Genomic DNA, 20,713 nt, shown 5'->3' on the forward strand with positions numbered 1-20,713 from the left:
CCGCAAGGAATGCCGGGCCTGGCGGGCGGGGGGCGGGCGCTGGGCAGGGCCGGGCCGGGCCGGGCCGGGCCGGGCAGGGAGCGCCCCGCCGGGAAGGTTGGTGAGAGGGAGAGAGCGAGCCCGCGCCCTCCCCGGCCCCCCGCGCCGCCCCTGCGCCAGACCCGTGCGCCGCCCCGGCCCGCTCGCGGGATCTCACACTTTCCCCGCCGGACACGCGGCCGCGACGACCCCCGGGCCCCGGGGGCGGGGGCGCCCCGGGGGGCTGTGGCGGGGGCGGCTTGGCCCGGCCCGGGCCGCCCCCGCCCCCCTCCGCGCGCCCCCAGTCCCCGCCGGCTCGGAGGAGGGGGCCGGCCGTCACGTTTCCCCACACCCCTCCCCGCTGCCGGCGGCTTTGGGGCCCCGGTGGGGAGCAGGGGGCTGATTAGCCGAGGAGCAGGGGTGTGGCCAGCGGGGCCCCGGGTAGTGAGTCACACACGCTGCTCGCCCAGTCCCGGGGCCGAGCGCGCTCCAGCCCGAGCTGAGCGCTGTCCTGGCCTGAAGAGTGTCCCGGGGCTTGGCATGAGGACCCTGGGGTGCCAAGGGAGGGGCTGAAGCCCGGCGCGGTGGTGGAGGAGGGCGGTAAGCTGCGGACTAGGGAGACTCCCCTAGAGAGAGCTGGGTGGGGCTTGGAGTCAGGGCCGGCCCACACGAGGACCCCCAGGCCCCGCCTGTACCTGCTCTGAGCTGGCAAAGCGAGCCTGGCAGCATTCCCTGGCCGCCCCTGGGTGAGGGGCTGAGCTGCCAGGAGCGCCGGGCTCATTTCATCTGCCTGCACCCCTTGGCCCCAGCGGGACCTTTGTGGATCCCTCCCCTGCTCACCATTGCAGAGTTTTGTGCCTAGGCTCCTGTGGGTCCCTCCTACATTTTGCCCTTTGGTCTTGGGATCCAGGCTGTGCTTCCCAGCTCTGCCTCCTGGCCTGAGCTCCTCCCGGCCCCTGACCCCATGGGGCTGGTGGCTCCAGTCGTCCCCAGGACCAGCCTGGGATAGAAATGGCATTTCCTCTTGGCCGGGCTACAGCTGTTTTTGTTGTCTGTGTTCTCAAGCGCTTCCTCTGGGGATGGCAGGGAGGGTAACCAGACTCCACGGGACCCCCGCTTGCCCTCTCCGCCACTCACCCCTCTTCCCCTGTCTCTTTGATCCTCTTCCTGTGCTGGTCCCGCCTTCGCGTCCCCAGGACAGAATGACTGAGAACATGAAGGAGTGCTTGGCGCAGACCAAGGCGGCCGTGGGGGAGATGGTGACGGTGGTGAAGACAGAGGTCTGCTCACCACTTCGCGACCAGGAGTATGGCCAACCCTGGTGAGGCCCCTATTGGGGGACAGGAGAGGGAGAAGGGGGGCATCACTGGGCTGGGTTGATTGGAGACCCTGAGGCGAGACCTTCCTCTTTGCTCATCTTCTTCCCCTGCTTTGGGCAGCTCCTGGGACCAGAGGTGAGCGCAGGCTCTAGAAAAACCCAAGCAGTGGCCCAAGAAGGCCTGAGCCTCTGGACTCCTACCTTTCCACTACCTCCTGCACCAAATGAACGAGCAGTCTGGCTGGGCTTCCTCCACCTGCCCCGAAGCCCCAGAGCCTCCTGGCCAAGTCCTTGGCTTCTCCGCCCACCAGCCTCTCACTCTGATGGCTTCTTTGCTTTCTTTACTGGCCCCTGTCCTGGCCAGCTCTAGGAGATCAGACCCATCCGCCATGGAAGTGGAGCCCAAGAAACTGAAGGGGAAGCGTGACCTCATCATGCCCAAAAGCTTCCAGCAAGTGGACTTCTGGTGTAAGTGGAGCTTGGGGCTATTCTTGGCTACTCTGCCCTTCACCCCCACCCCCCACCCCACCCCTGGTTAGGGAATCAGCAGTCATAATAGTCATGACATGCCTTCACCTATGATGTACCAGACACAGGTCCAGACCTCAGTTCATCCTCACCATCAGCCACCGAGGTGTCTATTATTTGGTCCCATTTTCTAGGGGAGGACACTGAGGCTCGGTGAGGGTTAAATCCCCCTACAGATGCCAGACCCATCTGACTCCAGTCATGGTCTTTCTTCTGTTTTTTCAAATTTGAAACAAAGGGAGCTACTGGCTTCCTTAGCGTTGGCAGGCATGTCCTTTGAGCCCTCACGGAAGATAGTGGGTTATTGGCTACTGAAGAAGACTCAGGGGCCTGTGGCTGGCTGGGATGGAGCCAGGGCTGGGACCCCCGAGTCCCCTGCTGTGTGCTTTCTACTGCCCGATGCTGTCCTCAGGGTAGGCGTCCCATCAGCCCCTCAGCCACCTCCGTGGGGGTCTTTCCTCTCTGCAGCAACTGAGGCTCTCTTTCCTCTTTCCATCCCTCCAGTCTGCGAGTCCTGCCAGGAGTACTTTGTGGATGAGTGCCCGAACCACGGTCCCCCGGTGTTTGTGTCTGACACGCCGGTGCCCGTGGGCATCCCAGACCGGGCCGCCCTCACCATCCCCCAGGGCATGGAGGTGGTCAAGGAAGCCAGTGGGGAGAATGACGTGCGATGCATAAATGAGGTCATCCCCAAGGGCCACATCTTCGGTCCCTATGAGGGACAGATCTCCACCCAGGACAAATCAGCTGGCTTCTTCTCGTGGCTGGTGAGTGTCTCCTGGGCTGTGCCTGGGAAGAGGGCGCCACGAACATGGAAGGAAACCAGCAGGGGGAGCCCTACGCTGGCCCAGCCTGGCCCCAGAGCTTTTCTGCCATCACTCCCGGACTCGTGGATGATGGATCTTGCTGTCCCCTTACTGAGGCTGAGTGGCTGTGACCCTTGGTGGTCAAGGGGCATGTGGAGGAGCCCCATCTGGCAGTAGTCAGCAGAACCAGCGGTGGGGCAGTTTCCCCGTGAATCCTCATGTGTATGTCTGGTGGGCCATTGTATGACATTTATGGTTTACCCAAGCCCTCCTCTGGAGTGGGTGACCTGGAGCTGGGCGCTGTGGCGATGCAGAGTGTGACGTTCAGCTGAAAAAGCAGTAATGCCTGGTGCTAGAGGTAAAGCCTCCAGTGAGACAGACATGGTCCCTGCCCTCAGGGAGTGGGCAGTCTGGTGGGGAGAACAGTCTGTGAACAAGGACACGCACATGTGACAGTAGCTACTGAAGGGGGAATACAGGACGCTCTGGGAGTAGAGGGAGATGGCAGCGTTCACAGTGCTCAGGAATTTGGGAGCTGGAGCCCAAGTTCATTACATCAGCCAGGTTTGCTAGTTACTATCTAATGCGATCTTGGACAAGTCATTCAACCTTTGTGCCGGCATAATCATAGCTGATGGTGAAGATGAGCTGAGTCGTCACTGCAGAGTTCTGAGTCCTGCTTGCCCTTAGCGAGCACACGGTGAATATCAGCTATTATTATTGTTGTTGTTCTTGGTCTACTTGAGGGGTTTGGGCAAGATTTCCTCTAGTCTGAGACTTGAAGGATGAGTAGCATTTAGTGGAAGGGGAATGGAAAAATGATCCAAGCAGACAGAACACCTGAGAGACAGGACCCCTGAGAAGTCCAGTGGGGTGACAGCAGTAAGCCGGAGACAAAGTGGCAAGAATTGGCAGGAGAAGGAGGCAGGGGCCAGATCCTGCTATGTTTCGCATGCCGTGACAAGTGCATCCTTCATCCTGCGGGCCAGGGGAAGCCATCAGAGCATTACAGGCAGAGGTATGAGTTGGTGGGTTGCAGGATGGAGGATTGGGATTCTAGGTAAGAGGCTGGGGTGGGGGTTTACATAAGGAAAGATGGTGGCTTAAACTCAGGTACTAGAGATGATCACATCTGGGAGAGATTTAGCGGGGAGAATCCTCAAGATTTGTTGGTAGACAAGATGTGAGGGTGAGGAAAAAGGATTTTTAAAGATCCAAAAAGAAAGGATTATCAAAGATGACTTTCAGGCATCAAACTTGAACATAAATAAGAGGACAATAGAGAAAGGCAGGCTAGGGGGGAGAAAGGTCATTCATTAATTACTAGGTAAACCCAAAGGGTTTCCTTTGTGCCCAGCACTGGGTTGGCTCTGGGGACACAATGGTGGGCCAGATCAGACATTAGTCCTGCACTCCTAGAGTTTATTGTGGGGAGGATGGAATGAATTAAAGAGTAAGATAAGTGCATGTAAAATGATGACTCTGAAAGCTGATGGAGACAGTGAGGCTAGGAGACAAGTGAACAAACAAGGGATTTGATGTGGTCAGAAGTCAGGGAAGGCTTCCTTATAGGCTGTGATTGAAAGAAGAGAATGCCCGCCAGGTGGTAATTGGTGAACGGCATGGAGATGGACGGAACAGCATGGGCAAAGGTCCTGTGGCAGAAGAGAGCACAGTGTGTTTGAGCAACTGGAAGGTCAGCGTGCCTGGAGTGCTGCAAACACAGGGCCTGGAGGAGACAGATTCTTGGTCATATAGAGCCCAGTGGGCTGAACTGTGACTTTCGTTCTCTATTTTAAGAGCAATGAAAAGCTTTCATTTATGTTTTGAAAGGATGACTTTGGCTGCAGGCTGGCAAACTAATGGGATGGAGGTTTTGGTCATCAGGGGGCTGTGGTCACTGTCTAAGGCGGCGATGGTGGAGGCTTGGGCTAGGGTGGAGCAGAGACATGGAGACAGGTGAACTGGTTTGTAAACTGTTTCAGAGATGAAAGAGATTTGACTTGGAAAGAGACCAGTTGGCTTAAGTAAGGGAGAGGGAAGTGTCAGGAACCCCTCCTGCGGTGTTCCTCTCCCTACAAGTCAGGAATGGTGCCTTTTTCTGAGAATGGGGAATGCCAGAAGGGAACTAGGTTGGGGGAAAGATCCTGATTTGGGTTTTGGACTTCAGTTTAGAGTGATGTCAGGATATCCAAGTGGTGATGTCGACTAGGCAGTTAGATACATGGGTTCAGAGCATGGAAAGGAGGTCTGGAGATGTCACTTGGTGAGTCATCTATGCAGAGGTGGTCAGCGGGGCCAGAGGAGTGGAGCGCAGGCCCCAGGGAGAACGGGCTAAGAGAGAGATGGAGAGGGCCTAAGACTAAGCTTTGAGGAACTTCAAAAGCTGTGCAGAAGGGGAGCTTGATCCTGCACGGGAGGCAGAGCAAGAGGAGCCCGAGAGGTGGGAAGGCCAGAATGTCCAACAGTGTCAAATTCTGCTGAGAAGCCAGGCAAGAGGAGGGCTCAAAAGTGTCCACTGGATTTAGTGCCAGGGACATCATTGGCGACTTCAGCAAGATCTGTCACTATAAGACTGTGGTTGTCAACCTGGCAATGTGTACCCCCTGTCCCCCTTCTGAGAAACTTGGAAATGTTTGGAGGTATTTTGGGCCATCACACCTTGAGATGGGGCTATGCTCCTGGCATCTAGAAGGTAAAAGCCAGGGATGCAGCTCAACCTTTCCTAATGCACAGGACAGCCTCCTACAACGAAGAGTGGTCTGGCCTCACTTGTCAATAGCACCAGGGTTGAGAAATCCTGCAGAAGGGTAATGAGATGGGAACCTTATTAGAGTGGAGGTGACCCATATAGGTACTTCTCAGAGGTTTGATTAGAGATACAAAGCAGAGGAGAGAGACAGGAAGGGTGATGGTTGAAGGAAGACTAGGAGCTAGGGAGTTTGTTCATGAGATGTTAACTTCCTTAAAAAAAAAAAAAACCCAGTGGAGGGAGTCCTGCTGAGGAAATGGTTGGATATAGAGTGGAGAAAAGGCACGATGGGTAAGCTTTTGTATTACCAGAGAAGGGTCACATGGAGACCTTGGATGTGGAAAGGAGGTAGATCAACCTTTCTTCTGTCCCTGGAGGATCTCCTAGAGATTTGGAGCAGATGAAGGAAGGTAAGCATGCTGGGCTCTCCAAATAATGGCTCTCCACAGATGGCTGTGTCCCGATCCCTGGAACCTGTGAAAGTGTTGTTATCTTGTTTGGTAAAAGGGACTTTGCATGTGTGACTAAATTAAGGATCTTGAGATGGAGAAACTATCTTGGATGATCAGGGTGGGCCCACTGTAATTATAAGCATCTTTATAGGAGAAAGGCAGGAGAGGAAGAAAAGATTGGAAGATGCTCTGCTGCTGAAAGATAGAGAAGGAGGCAGGAGCTGAGACATGCAGGCAGCTAGAAAAGGCCGGGAAACAGACTCTTCCCTCAAGCCTTCTGAAAAAACTCAGCCCTGCCGACAACTTGATTTTAGGATTTCTTACTTTCAGAAAAGTGAGACAATAAATTTGTGTTGTCTTAAGTCACTGTATTTGTGGCCATTTGGTATAGCAGTAAGAGGACACTAATCCAGTGGGCTTGTGTGTTTGTGGGGACATCTGCTAAAATGTGCAGAGAGGTGACCTGAGATTGGGGAGAATGGAGGTTGGGGTGCGTAGAGCTGGAGGTGCCAATGAGATGCTAGGTGGAGCTGTCCCAGGGCGCGTCAGTGTGTGGGGGTCTGCAGCTGCAGGAAGATGCCTGGATACGAAGGGGACGGAGACCAAACATATAAATTTATGCAACTGAAGTCCAGGGAAGGGCCGGGTGGTGGGGTCAGGGCTGCAGTGGGTGAGAAGCTTGAGGACCGAGAGCCTATTAGCTCAGGTGACACACTCAGGTCTTGGTGTCCTTGGCAGGGGCGGTTTCAAGGGTGAATGCCACATTGCTGTGGATTGAAGTAAGAGCAGGAGGTGAAAAGAGGGAGCCAGCAAGGGTAACCGACTTGTTTTAAAAGTCTGACTGCTCCTTGAGCAATTATATGTTAAGTGTATACAACATTCTCCCTCAAAACAGTCCCTTGGGTGAAGGTGGCTGCCCCTCTCCTTCAGATGAGTGAACCCAGAACTGAAGAGGTTAAGTAAGAGGCTCCAACATCCATTGCTGGTACCTGGCAGACCTGGGGTTCCTTCAAAGACAGCACGTCTGTGTGATACTGGAGGCTCTAAGGAGTTCCTTCTTGGGGAGACACACCTGAGGAGGGGGAGCAGTGAATGTGGTTATATTCAACAAATATATATATTCATTCACTGAATGTGGTCCAGATTCAATCCAGCCTCAGACACAGAACAATTCCCAGGTACTAGGCCCTGAGCAGGAGCTTCCGGTTTTGGCTGCGCAGATTGGGGATGGGTCTTGAAGGATGTGTAGGAGAGGAAGTTGATGGCTTCTCAGCCTGTGGGAAGGTCTCAGGGGAGGAAATCTAGTGTCATGCCCAAAGGGCTGACAGGACCCCCTCCTCCCCTCACCAGACTCTGCCCCTTGGGACAGCCTAGCAAGGCAAGCTTGGGGTCTCTAAAGGCAGCTTCCCCAAGTTTGTGGCCTGGCATGGGTCTGGGATCTGGAAAAAAGGGAGAACAGGAAGCCCTGGAGTTTGCAGCCTGGTCACAGACCAGCTCCACCCATCAAGAGTGGGCGTGGCCCGTGGTTCAAGGGTGGGATCAGAGGCAGCAATGTTGCTCCCTTGGAGGTTCCTTCCAAGGGCCTCTGAGCTGCAACATATGGATGGGTGCGGGGAGGGTGTGGCTGGAGGTCGCAGGACCATATGGAGGCTTTGACTTTTGTGATCCAAAGAAGTGAGAGGCGTTGAAGATCTAGAGAGAACAGATGTGCAAAATGGCTTGAACAGTGCCTGTGTGTGTGTGTGTGTGCACGCACGCGCGCGTGCATGTCCATCCTCAGTTGGGGCAAAATAGGAATGAGGAAGAGCTCTGCCTGCTCAGATGATGGGCTGGCTGAATGGTGAGAGAGAGGGGAGAGGTGGCTCCCCCAGTGGGAGGGGTGGTGATACCGTAAGGGTGAGCATAGCCATTAACGTGTACTGAGCTCTTACTGTGTGGCGGGGTCTATATTCAGCACTTCACAGCATGATCTCATTTGATCCCAGCGATGCCTCTGTGAAGGAGGTCTTATTCTATCCATTGCACAGCTGAAAAAACTGAGGCCTGGAGAGGGTGAGTCCTGCACAAAGCTAAACTGCTAGTGAGTAGCTGAGCTGGGATTCACACCTGGGCAGTCTGACTCTAGAACCCACCCTCTCATTTGGCCTCCTGGTCCTCTCCATCTCCCTTACTTGTCTTGCCTATTCCTACCTCCCAGCCTTGGTTGACTCTGTTCCATTCATCCTTCCTGCCCAGTACAAGTTCCCTCTTGATCTCTCTCAACCCAGAAGAAAACTGATCCCGCTGTGTACAGTGCAGTGCAGGGACAGGGCCTGGGTATAGATGAACCAAATGACCATTTCCACTTTGCATCCCTCCTTCATGTCCTTCTTGAAGGAATCATTAAAAAGGAGTTTTGCACTCAGTTCTGGCTGTTTAGAAAAGAAGTGCTCCTTCCTCTACTTACTTGTCTCCATAAGTCATTGCCAAGACTGCCAGGCTGCCCTCAGACACTGCAGGCCAGGGACGATGCTGCAGGCATGAGGTGCTCGGGGAGAGAGTGCCAGGCAGCCATATGGTTTGGTAAAGAGGCAGAAGAAAGAGGAGGCCAGCACAGGGTTTCTATTTCAGTTTTTCACTTAGACCCAGTCTGGTTCCAGAAGGGATTTAGGGCAGCCTAGCAGGATATATAAAATATAACATGATAGCATATTAAAACTGGGAGAGAGAGAAGAAAGAAAAACAAGGGTGGAGACCCTAAATGGAGCCAGGAATGAGGCTAAAAATGCATACCATAATGACCCGTCTGTGTACTTTTAGCTATAGAGGGTCCAAATCCGGCAGCCAGTGGGAAAAGGCGAGCCTGCTTAGCTACCAGTGCTCTCCAGCCATAACATGAGAAGCCCCAGGTAACTCCCGAGGATGTCTGCTTTGCTGGGTAAATGCTGGGTGGGAGATTTCCCAGGGCTCCTTACAAAGAGGAAACAATGTGGTGGGATTGTTCAGCTGCTGTCAGCCAGCCTGTCCGCCTGCCAGACTCCTACTGTTCTGGGGAGAAGCAGACGTGAAATGGTGTTTCAGTGTGTTCCATTTCAGCGTCCATCATAAAATGGAGATTTGTTTTAAAAGTGGAAATTGCATGTGCAAAAGCTCGTGGCACGCCCTCCAGAACAGAGTCCGAAAACCCCCGAGTAGCTGGGATAGATGAAGTGTAAGCAGACACGTGCAGTGCTTTGTGACGTCAGCGGCAGCAGGCAGGTCTGACCAAGCTTGGGGGGCGTTCAGCAAAGGGAAGCATAATGGGCTGTTCTAGGAAGGAAAGGAAAGAAGGGATATTTGAGACAGGTTGGACTTTTGTGTATGTGAGAGTATGAGCACGTGCTTTTCACGTTTGTTTGTTAATTTCTATTAACCCTAAATTCTGAAAATTTCAAACTCTATACAAAAGTTACAAGAACAGTACAATTAACAGCTACACACCCTGTGTCTAGATTCCCCTATTGCTAACCTTTTATAACAATTGCTTAAATTTCTCTCTATGTATCTACCCCCAGGCCCGTGTAGGTACACGTGTGCATGCGTGCGCGCGCACACGCACACACGCGCACACACAGTCTTTTCATTTGTATTTTCTGAACTGTTTGAGACATAGTTACAGATATTAGGCTTCGTGGGCCGTGCGGCCCTTGTCACCGCTGGCCAGCTCTGTCATCGTACAGTGAAGACAACTATAGGTGGCACATAAATGAATAAGCGTGGCTGGGTTCCAATAAAACTTCATTTATAAACACTGAAATAGGAATTTCATATCACTTCCAATGAAATTGAAATTTCGTATACATTTTGAAAATCTAACAAGTGAAATGATACCCCCTAAATTTTTTTTTTCAATCATTAAAAAAGCAAGCAAAACCATGCTTAGCTCCCAGGCTGTATGAAAAAGGATGAGGGGCTGGATTTGACCTGCCGGCTGTTGCTTGCTGACCCCTGTCCGATATAATCACAATATAATTGTTATGTTCAGGAAGTTTAACCATGGATACAGTACTGTCTCAACTATAATCCATATTCAGATTTTCCCAATTGCCCTGAGTAATGGCCTTTATAGTTTCCCCCCCATTCAGGACCCACTCAAGCATCACACATTGCATTTAGTTGTCATGTCTCATTAGTCTCCTTTATCCTAGAACAGTTTCCCTGCATTGTTTTTTTCTCTTTCGCAATATTGACACTTTGGAGGAGTTCAGGGCAGTTGTTTGCCGAATGTTCCACGTTTTAGATTTGTCTGATTGTTTCTCTACAGTAGATTCAGATTCTAGATTTTTGGCACCAAGGATGTTGTGTCTTTCTCACTACAGATAACAGGAAAACGCGAGGTCCGTTTGTCTTCTCTTTAACCCAGTGGTCTTAGCAACTATTGATGATTCTTGTCTGTATCAATTATTTTTCTTGGTTTGAAATGATTTTTAACCATTCCTTCTACATTTGTGACTTGACATTCTTTGGTTAAAAAAACAGTGGTCAACTTTCTCTCCCACCCCATCCCTCATTTTACAGTTATTTTTACTATCAGCGTGGACTCGTGGATTCTTTTTTTTTCCCTTCAGTGTGTTCTAGTCCATTCCCAGCGTTATTCATTTTGAGCTTTAAATTGCCCTAGATTTGGCCAGCGGGAGCTCGTTCAGACTCTTTGTCCTTCTTTTAGGATTTCCTTACTTTCTGGTACAAAAAAAAAAGATGTTCTAGCCATCTCTCCTAGGAGCTCTGATTTGTTTCAGTGAGAAATGGTACCTAGAAATCAAATCTCTGAGCATTAGATGTGCACGTTGTTCTTGGGGTGTCCTTGCTTCTAAGCCTGGACTAGGTTTTGAGGGATGAGTTGAATTGTGACCAGTGGAGTCAGGAACTGAGGGAACACGGAATCACAAGCCGCGGGCACGGCATGTGCACGGGGGCACGTGTGATGTAGAGATGGGGAATTGGTGACAGGTGCAGCAGGAGTACAGCGTGTGCTTAGAAGAAAAATGGAAGATGATGCTCGAAAAAAGTTGCTTTTCTCATGTTCTAAGATGTTACGGATCTTAAAACACTGCTGATTCAATGTCAGCTTTTCCAAGAATAAAAATATGTGCCTCCCTCCTGAGATTTCTCTTATTACCAGAAGCATTAAATAGCCTGGCTTGTATAGCTGTTTTAGAAATGGTGGCTGTTTGATTATTGAATCATGAACTGAACCACAGATATTCCATCCCCCCCCAAAAATAATATGCTATTGAGCTAGTTTTGGCTGAAACTGAGCCTATAATTCTCAAAATCTATTATATTGGAACAAAAGTAAAGCATGAAAAACTATTCTGAACTAGTCCAATATTTCTAATATAAGTTGGCTCTAAACTTGACCTTCAACATTCCTGGTCTCCTCAGCGCTTCTTCTGCAGTTGTGTTTCTCACTTGTGTTATATTGAGGTGACTTCTAAAAATATGTGTATATATGTTACTGTAGTTACCACGCTGTATATTAATATGCCCAGGACTAATTTATTTTATTTTGACCATCTCACGCATTTTGACAACCTCCTCACTCCTTGCCTCTGGCAACTGTCAATCTCTTCTCTGTATCTATGAATTCTGAGTTTCTGGGGTTTTATTTTGTTTTGTTGTTGTTTTTCCTTTAGATGCCACATGTAAGTGAGATCATGCAGTATTTGTCTTGGTCTTACTTATTTGACTTAGCATAATGCCCTCAAGGCCCATCCATGTTGCAAACTGCAGAATCTCCTTCTTTTTTATGGCTGAAAAGCATCCTCTTGTATATCTATCCACATTTTCTTTATCCATTCATCCACTAATGGACACTTAGGTTGTTTCCATTTCTTGGCTGTTACAGGCTATGTTGTAATGAACATGGGGTTGCAGATTTCTTTCTGAGCTAAGTTTTCTTTGGTTAAATACCCAGAAGTGGAAATAGTGGATCATATGACAGTTCTGTGTTTAATTTTTTGAGAAACCTCCATACTGGTTTCCATACTGGCTGCACCAATTTACATTCCCAAAACAGTGCTCAAGGGTTCCCTTTTCTCCATACCCTTGTCAACACTTATTATTTCTTGTACTTTTGATGAAAGCCATTCTGACAGTCATGAAGTGATACCTTATTGTGGTTTTGCTTTGCATTTCCCTGATGACTGGTGATGTTGAACATCTTTTCATGTACCTGTTGGTCAGGTGTTTGACTTTTAATGTTTATGGGGCCCCAATGTTATGTTAATTTTATTCCAAAGTTACTTTAAAAGGTTTAAACGTAAAAGCTAGATGAACACAACATTTCTCATAGCTGTTAAACAGATATACAACCAAAACAGACAAACATAAAATGCAGAGAACTACACAAACTAATGTAATTCAAACTAACAAAATCAGTGTCCTGTTTTGGATGACATTTTACTGCAACTAAATTGCTGTTTATAGAGTGAATGCAATAGTGACAACTTAGACACAATTTCTTTGGTGGCGTTCTGACGTGCCTGTGCTTTTGTGTGCCATGTGATATTTTATTTTCTTTATTTGTTTGTCTGTATTTGAAACACTGGAAACTCTTGCTGATGCAATAGCCGCGATGTTTCTTAGTCTTTGCCAGAATGCGTCCTTGACATATTAAGTTTGTATCTGTTCTTTTTATCATTGGCTCATTGCAAGCAGTAATAGTTGGTATGGTACAGTCAGCTGTTATTATGTAACCAGCTACCTTCAAATTCAATGATGTGGAACCCGGGTGGGTAAACTTTTTGTGTAAAGGGCCTGATAGTAAGTGTTCTAGGCTTTGTGGAGCCTACCGGGTCTGTCTCACTACTCAGGTCTGGCATCGTAGTGTGAGAGCAGCCAGAAGTGTGTGTTCTAGTTAGAACTTTATTTATGAAGACTGACATTTGAATTCCATGTAATTGTCACATGATGAAATAGTCTTCTTTTGATTTATTTTCAACCATTTAGAAATGTGCAAACCGTTCTTAGCTGGTGGGCTGTATAAAACAGGGAGGGGGGCTGGATTTAGCCTTCAGGCCCTGGTCTGCTGCCCCCAGGCATAGAAAAGCAGTCATTGATTTTTGCTCAGGTATCTGCTGGTTGACTGCAGATCCTCATTTATTCTGATGTGTCTGCTGGTTGCCTGCGGTTGGGCTGATTTAACTGGGCTCGGCTGGGCTACTCAGCCTCCAGTGGCAGGGTAAGCTTGGGTCCCCACCGAGTGCCTGGTCCACTCCAAATGTGTCTGTTCTGGGCCCAGACTGAAGAGCCGGGGGCTCCCTGGGGAAGCTCTTCTCCTGTGAAGACAGAGGCCCCGCGGGCAAGCCCACCCTCACAAGCACATTTCAAACCTGTGCTTGCATCATGCATGTTAATATCCCATTGGCCAAACAAGTCACGTGGCTGGACCCAAGATAGAGGAATGAAGAAGTCCAGGCCACCTGTAAGACAGAGCCTAGTCCAGAGTCACACAGCCACGGGTGGTAGGGAGGGGCGAGAGCCGGGCCAGGAATTCATAGGCACAAGTGCCAACTCAGTCACAAGCACTATACTATTTGGGGGCTGAAATCTCATGGGCATTCCCGTATATTGATTTTTTAAAAAATGAAAACAGTGAATTACAAATTCTTTGTGAGAACTTTTGGATCTTGAGAACATATCTGAAGACCTTACTCTGAGAAACACTAATTTCTAGTGAACTTTCTGGTTTTAATAACAGTGGATTTGGGGTTTCCTGGTGTTTGAAAATTCCTCCAGGAGAGATCTTATCTGATTTACCCCCTCAGAGCCAAATTCAGCGCCCTGAAATCCCAGAGGGTCCTGAGCAAACGCTGTTAGGGCAACCACTGTCATAATGGCGACAGTGGCTGTCGTTTGTTGGGCGCTAAAGGATGTGTGTGACTTAGCTTTCGCATCTGCCCAAGCGTGCTGTGGGATAAGTATTATTACCCCTTTTTACGGATTGAGAAACGAGCTTAAAGGGCCAGGTTACTTGTCCAAGGCCACACAACAAATCGTGGAACCAGGAGTTTGAACCAAAGCTGGAGCTCCTAATCCCCAACCCCAAGCGTGACTACTTAGATGCCCACGTGACATCCCTTGGTCTTCCACTCAGACCGACACTCCTGTTTCTCTGGGGAAGACTTGTCAAGCCAGTGACAGAAGGTTATTTCCTTTTCCTTGTCTTATTGCTGCTGCTGAATATTTGGAAGATTTCTTCTACTTTATTGAGCTAGAAGTCATGTACCATCCAAGCCACCCATTTAAATTGTGTAATTCAGTGATCTTTAGTATATTCGCAGATAGGTGCAGCCATCACCACAGTCAGTTTTAGAACATTTTCCTCACCTCAAGAAGAAACTCTTTCCTTTAACTGTCACCCCCACCTTCCCCCTCCTTTCCCTTCCAGCCCTAGGCAACCACTCTGCTACTCTCTGACTCTATACATTTCCCTATTCTGGACTTTCATGTGAATAAGATCGTGTAGTATGTGGTCTTTTGTGACCAGCTTCTCTCACTCAGCTTAATGTTTTCAAGGTGCATCCGAATTGTGGCAGGTGTCATTCCTTTTTATGGCCAAGTAGTATTCCACTGCATGGCAGTAGCACGTTTTGTTTGTCTGTATGTCCGTTCACAGACAGTTGGGTTGTTTCCACCTTTTGGTTATTATGAATAATGCTACTGTAAACACTAGAGTACAAGTTTCTGTGTGGACCTATCTTCTGTGTCTGTATTTCAGAGTGGAACTGTGGGGTCGTATGGTAACTCTGTGTTTAAATGTTTGAGGAATTGCCAGACTGTTTTCCAGAGCAGCTGCTGGACCATTTTAACTTCCCACCAACAGTATATGAGGGCTCTGATTTCTCCACATCTTTACCAACATTTATTGTTACTGACTTTTTGATTCTAGTCATCCTTGTAGATGTGAAGTGGTAACTCATTGTGGGGCTTTTGGCTTTTTTCCCTGCTTTTTTTCTCACTATCTCTAGATCATTTCACTGGTTATTGGTGGAGAGCTGCCTGTGATGGATATGCCGGTTGTGTTTTGAATAACTCCATTTGATGCATTTCACATCAGCCCTGTCAACTGCTTCTCTCTGCTTTGTGAACTGGGAAGACCCTTCAGATCTTTTGTATGATGTATAAAGTTTGTTTCTGTCTAATTTCTCTTGGGCCACATGCCCATTTTAATTTGCATTTTTGCTGCCTCCCAGATGGGCAGATTCTCTTGGGTCTTTTTCCCACCTTTGCCCCAAGACCCTGCATGTCAGGCACAGCAAAGAGACAGGATTCAAGCCCGTCTCCTGATGCCACTCCTCAAGTGCAAGAGTGCATTTCACCAGTGCCACCAAGTCTTACCAAGAAGAGTGAGGCCAAGTGTGTTCAGGATAGGGGGTGGTGGTTTGGAGGCTGGTTCCAAGACTGTGTGCCTTTTCCAGGCAGAGGAGAGGGACCGGGGAAGGGAAGAACTGTCTGCATTGATGACAGGGCTCTGGACTCCGTCATTCCTCCCACTTGAGGGAAACGTGTCTTGGGGCTAGTCAGTGTTCTCGCCCAGCTCTAGTTTTCTTATCCATAAAATGAGGATGCACCATCTAATGGAGCATACCCCATGAGCTGTATTTATCCTTTTTGCATACAGTTGATGAGCACATTGCACCTTTATCGTCTCAAGTTAGATTCACACGTGTTTCAGGACTGGCTACGGGTGATGAGTGAAATTACAGGATGTAAAACCTGAATGTGGAATTTGGGATTGTATGTCAACATGCCTCATTTACCGGGTCTCCAGGGCCTTTTTGAAATTTGAGAAATAGAATAATAAAAGAAAGTACGTACAGTTGTCCTTTGGAATTGGCAGGGCATTGGTTCCAGGACCTCCATGGGTGCCAAAATCCATGGATGCTCAAGTCCCTTATGTAAATGGTGCAGTCTTTGCATATAACCTACACAACATCCTCCTGTATACTTTAAATCATCTCTAGATACTTATAATACCCAATACGATGTAAATGGTGTGTAAATATAATGTAAATGCTGTATAAATAGTTGCCGATGTGACAGGCTTTTTTTTTTTTTTTTTAGTAGCAGAACTTCCAAGTCATTTATTTATTTATTTATTTAATCCTTCCAGTATGTCTTTTTTTTTTTTTTATTGAAGTATAGTTGGTTTGCAATGTTGTGTCAATTTCTGGTGTACAGCATAATGTTTCAGTCATACATATAGATACATATATTCCTCTTCATATTCTTTTTCATTGTAGGTTACTACAAGGTATTGAATATAGTTCCCTGTGCGCTACAGTATAAACTTGTTGTTTAACTAATTTATATATAGTAGTTAGTGTCTGCAAATCTCCAGCTCCTAATTTATCCCTTCCTATCCTCTTCCCTCACTGGTAACCATGTTTGTTTTCTATGTTTTTGAGTCTGTTTCTATTTTGTAAATTAGTTCATTTGTGTCTTTTTTTTTTAGATTCCACATATAAGCAATGTCATATGGTATTTTTCTTTCTCTTTCTAGTTTACTTCACTTAGTATGATGATCTCCAAGTCCATCCATGTTGCAGTAAATGGCATTATTTTATTCTTTTTTATGGCTGAGTAGTATTTCATTATATGTGTGTGTGTGTGTGTGTGTGTGTGTGTGTGTGTGTGTATTCCATTGTGTATATACACCACAACTTCTTTATCCAGTCATCTGTTGATGGAAATTTAGGTTGTTTCCATGTCTTGGCTATTGTAAATAGTGCTGCTATGAACATTGGGGTGCATGTATCTTTTAGAATTAGAGTTTCCTCTGGATGTATGCAGTGTGGCAAATTTTAATTTGCTGTTTGAAACTTCTGGAAAAATTTTAAAAAATATTTTTGATCCTTGGTTGGTTGAATCTGTGGATGCTGAACTTGCAAATTATAGGGCCAACTGTACTAATTCCACTGTCAGTTAAATGGTGGTGGGGAAGGTATGGAGAAGGGTTGGATCATGGTTTCTGATCCTTCTTGAGTCACCTAGGAAGTTATACTCATATACCAATATTCCTAAAATGTTGTGCACATTTTTAAGGGACCCTCCTTCTTCTCTTGGCTGAAGTCGAGATATAGACACCAGGTTATGAGCCCAGGGCCTGAATAATCTCAGAGTCCCCATTCCATTTTCAGTGTTCTTCATTCCATGTGTCTGGGCATAGTAGAGGCCAGAGTTCAAGTTCGAGTTCAGGCAGGCCTATTTATCTCTCTGTGTTTCAATTTGCTGGTCTGGGAACTGTCTAGTGAACAGAGGTGATGCTGTCTGCCTCCTGGGCTTCTGAGAGGAGCATCTGAGATGTGTGAAAGAGCTTTGTCAACTGCAGATGGCTTCACCAATCGTTTTGGTAACCACTTTGCTCTAAGAGGAGTTGCAGAGCTGAAAATCAGAATGCTTTTTGGATTCGATGGGTTCCTGGAAAGTTGCAAACAAATCAGGTTTTTAAAACTCTGGTCTCAGCAGCATCCAGTTATGGCACCATTTAGAGGAGCCCAACAGTGAGTCCTTGACTGTGGCAGACATTCTTCCGCAAAACAAGGTGTTCCTCCCTGTTAAAATGCTGATCTTTTTGCAGCAAATTTGGTCAAACCAGTAGCAAAGCTGGAAGTTCAGAGAGGGCCCCAGGATGTTCCCGCTTGATTCTGATGAAGTCATTTGGGGAACCTGGGCTTCGCATTCATTCATCCATCCATCACTCTGCAGAGTGCTTAAGAGCAGGAGCTGTACCTGCAGAGTCTGAACTCCAGATACCCCACGCATCTTCTTTGTGGCCTCAGGCAGGCTGTCTACTGGCTCTGAATCTCAGTTTCCTAATCTGTAACGTGGGGATAATAATTGTAGCTACTTCGTAGAGTTGTGAGAATTCTTTAGACAGTGTATTAGAGTACTTGGCTCAGTGAAATGGCTCCATGAGGGGCAGCTGCTAATGTTTTGAAATTGATGTCTTTGTTAATTATTACCATGGTCAGAAATAGCATTCTTGTTTACTTGGACCCTTGCTTGACCCAGGGAGCCAAAATGCATGTGTTTTATATTGTTTTCTTAGGATCTGTCCACATGGAATCACACAATCTTAGTTTTAGACAGAATTTCATAGGTCATTTAGGACGGATTTCTACTCACTGGAGAACTCCTCTCTTTAGTTTCCTTGATAGCAGATCATCCAGCTCCTCCTGCTTAAATACTCCTAGTAACAAGAAACTCACTACCTTGCAAGGCTGCTTGTTCCACTGCAGGACTTCTCAGCATGTTGAAACATGTATCTTATGTTCTACTTGCATAGTACTCATGCTGAGTTCAGGCCTATGTCCCTCTAAGTGGTCCTGGTTTTGCCTGCCCTCCCCAATGTGGTGATCCTTCCCATATCTGATAATGGCTCTGCTTTCTTTGACCCCTCCTCTGCCAGGCTAAAGGACCATCTTACGACGGTGGTCGTCCTTCTCTGTCAGGTCCAGGTTATCCAAGTCCTTCTCACATCTCACTGGTCTAAGAAGTGCTGGGTTCAGAGGGGCCAAGGAGTAGATCTTGAGGAATAAGATGAAGGAGGATGCTGGGAAACCAGTCTTCTGGGGCTTGGTCCTGAGCATCTGGCCCTGGCTGGCCATTCCTGGATCATCTCAGTTCTAGGACATGAAGCCAACAGCCTGCTCTCTACTCCACTGGCCGGGGCTTATCAGTAACGTGTGATGTGCTCTAAACACCCTCTGTGATCCCCCGCGCCTGCTTCCTCCACCTAGAACCTCCTTGCCCTCTTCTGCTCCAAGACGTCAGCTTAGATTCCACACTGCCCAAGAGAGTCCTTGATTGACCTCCAGGTACAGGGCACCAGCGCTGAGCTCCCATATTCCGTAGACTTCCCCACCCCGGTACTGACCATGGGATATCATGGTGGCCTCCCTTCTGTATCTTTTGGACTATGAGTTTGTGAGAGCAAAGACATTGTCTTACAGGATCATCATTTTCTCCCTAGAGCCTGACACCATAGCTGCTTCCTCTGCAATATTTGTTGAATGAATAAATGCTGATTGGAGAAAATTCTAATTGATGGGAAAGATAAGCCAAGAAACATCCCTCAGCAAACCTGTGGATCCAAACCCAGTAACAGAGGTCCAAGGCAGCTCCTGTGCCCCTCACAGCTCCCCCCGGGCTTCTCGACCTAGCTGAAGCTGCAAAAAGTCTGATGACGACTAAGTGTTGACCCGCAGACCTCCCACCACCCGGAATTAGTCGTAACTAACATTTGGTCCCTTCGTTAATCATCACAACCATGATCACAGTGTTAATAGTGACCGTTTATGGAGTGCCTTCTATATCAGACATACGGCAGTGCTGCAAGGTTGGCTTTTACCCCCATTTTATAGGTGAGGAAACTGAAGCCTGGCCAGTTTTAATAATGGCTGTGTTTAACAACTGGCTCATGAAGTCACGTGCCCCAGGTCACTCAGCTTGGCAGTGGTGAAGCTGAGGTTCTGGCTGATTCCTCTGGCTCCATGGCTCTTACTGCCCACTAGGTGCTCTTGCTACTGGCTGCGGGACCTACACATGCTTCTGTCTTCCCCCAGGAGAGAGCGGAGCATTGAGAAAATGATAATGAAGGGTGATTAGCATTATGACAAAGTACAGGTTTCCCTGAGATTCCAAGGGAAGGTCCCTGAAGACTGAAGACGGGGGCACCACCTTGGGAGACTGCCAGAAAAGGAGGAGCCTGAACTGCACATTTTCTCTTTTGGTTTGTCTGAGAGTTTTTAACCACAGAGGCCATGTAGTCTCATAAGTAGACAAAACCAAGGCTTTCTCCTCCTTCCCTCTTTCCTCCCCGCTAGAGGTAACCAGAGTTGAGAGTTTGAAATGCATCTCCCAGACTTCCCATGAACAGAGAAACACACACACAGTGCTGTGCTGGCAAGTATTTAACAACCTGCTGGTGATGGTTGTGGAGGAGGGGAACATATGTGCCAGTTTTCTTTGTACAAACGCTCCCACCATGGCTGGCTTCAAGCTGCCAACATGAAGGCACTAAGTGACCATTTGGGAAGAGATATGCCATGACAATTATTCTAAAGTACTTCTACCGTACAGGTACAGTAGACGCCAAAGCCCGCAAGAACATCAATATAGTAAAATCTAGTAAAATAATTAGGAAGTGGTAAGTGTTGGGTATTTATTGCTTTTTTAAAAGATATAACTTATTGCATTGTAAGTTTATAATTTTTAATAATGTAATTTTTAATTTATGGCTGTGTTTAACAACTGGTTCATGAAATTCTGGAAAATTTCACAGTCAGCTCTTGTTAGTACAGCCAGCCCAGCACATCATTCATTTCCTTTTTACTCAAGTGTAACACTATATAAATTTTTTTCCTTAGCTTACTTTTTATTTAAAAGGCTCTTCATCCAATAATTCATTGGTTCCACCAGTGTTCTACCATGTACCACGCTCTATGTTAGGAACCGGGACCAGGCCACCACCATGAGCAGGTAGCCATGGGCTTGGCCTTCACTAGCTTATGGTCCAATGAGGGAGGCAGTCGTTCACCACATTGACAAGAAGAAAACACTATCACCAACAGCAGTGTGCCCTGTGATCAGGTCTCTAAAAGGAAGCAACACGACGGTGTCCTAGAGATAATGCTGAGAGGGGACAGGTGTGTGGAGGTCAGGGCGTGGAAGGGAAGAACCTGTTTGCTGTTCAGGTCAGGAGAAACTTCTTCTGGGGAGGTCACAGAAACCGAGACCCAAAAGATAAGAAGGGACCAGCCACGTAAAACTTAGTGGGAAAAAGTTGCAAAAGGATCTGTTCCCTTGGTGCCAT

At 47.8% G+C, this 20,713-nt stretch overlaps 1 protein-coding gene across 2 annotated transcripts in view; it reads left to right on the forward strand.

The window, feature by feature from the left end:
- PRDM11 (PR/SET domain 11) overlaps positions 1-20,713 on the forward strand; it is an 85,626-nt gene that overhangs the window by 31,145 nt on the left and 33,768 nt on the right. Inside the window, exons 1-4 of one of the 2 annotated variants that reach the window (XM_072969840.1) lie at positions 45-96; positions 1,215-1,339; positions 1,701-1,804; positions 2,369-2,631. In XM_072969840.1, coding sequence (XP_072825941.1) covers positions 1,221-1,339; positions 1,701-1,804; positions 2,369-2,631 — 486 coding nt within the window. In that variant the 5' untranslated portion in view covers positions 45-96; positions 1,215-1,220. Of the gene's footprint in view, positions 1-44; positions 97-1,214; positions 1,340-1,700; positions 1,805-2,368; positions 2,632-20,713 lie in introns of those variants that run through there. The other variant, XM_072969841.1, reaches the window with a different exon arrangement.

This window comes from Vicugna pacos, chromosome 10 (assembly GCF_048564905.1).
Source record: "Vicugna pacos chromosome 10, VicPac4, whole genome shotgun sequence".
NCBI classification, from domain to species: Eukaryota; Metazoa; Chordata; class Mammalia; order Artiodactyla; family Camelidae; genus Vicugna; species Vicugna pacos.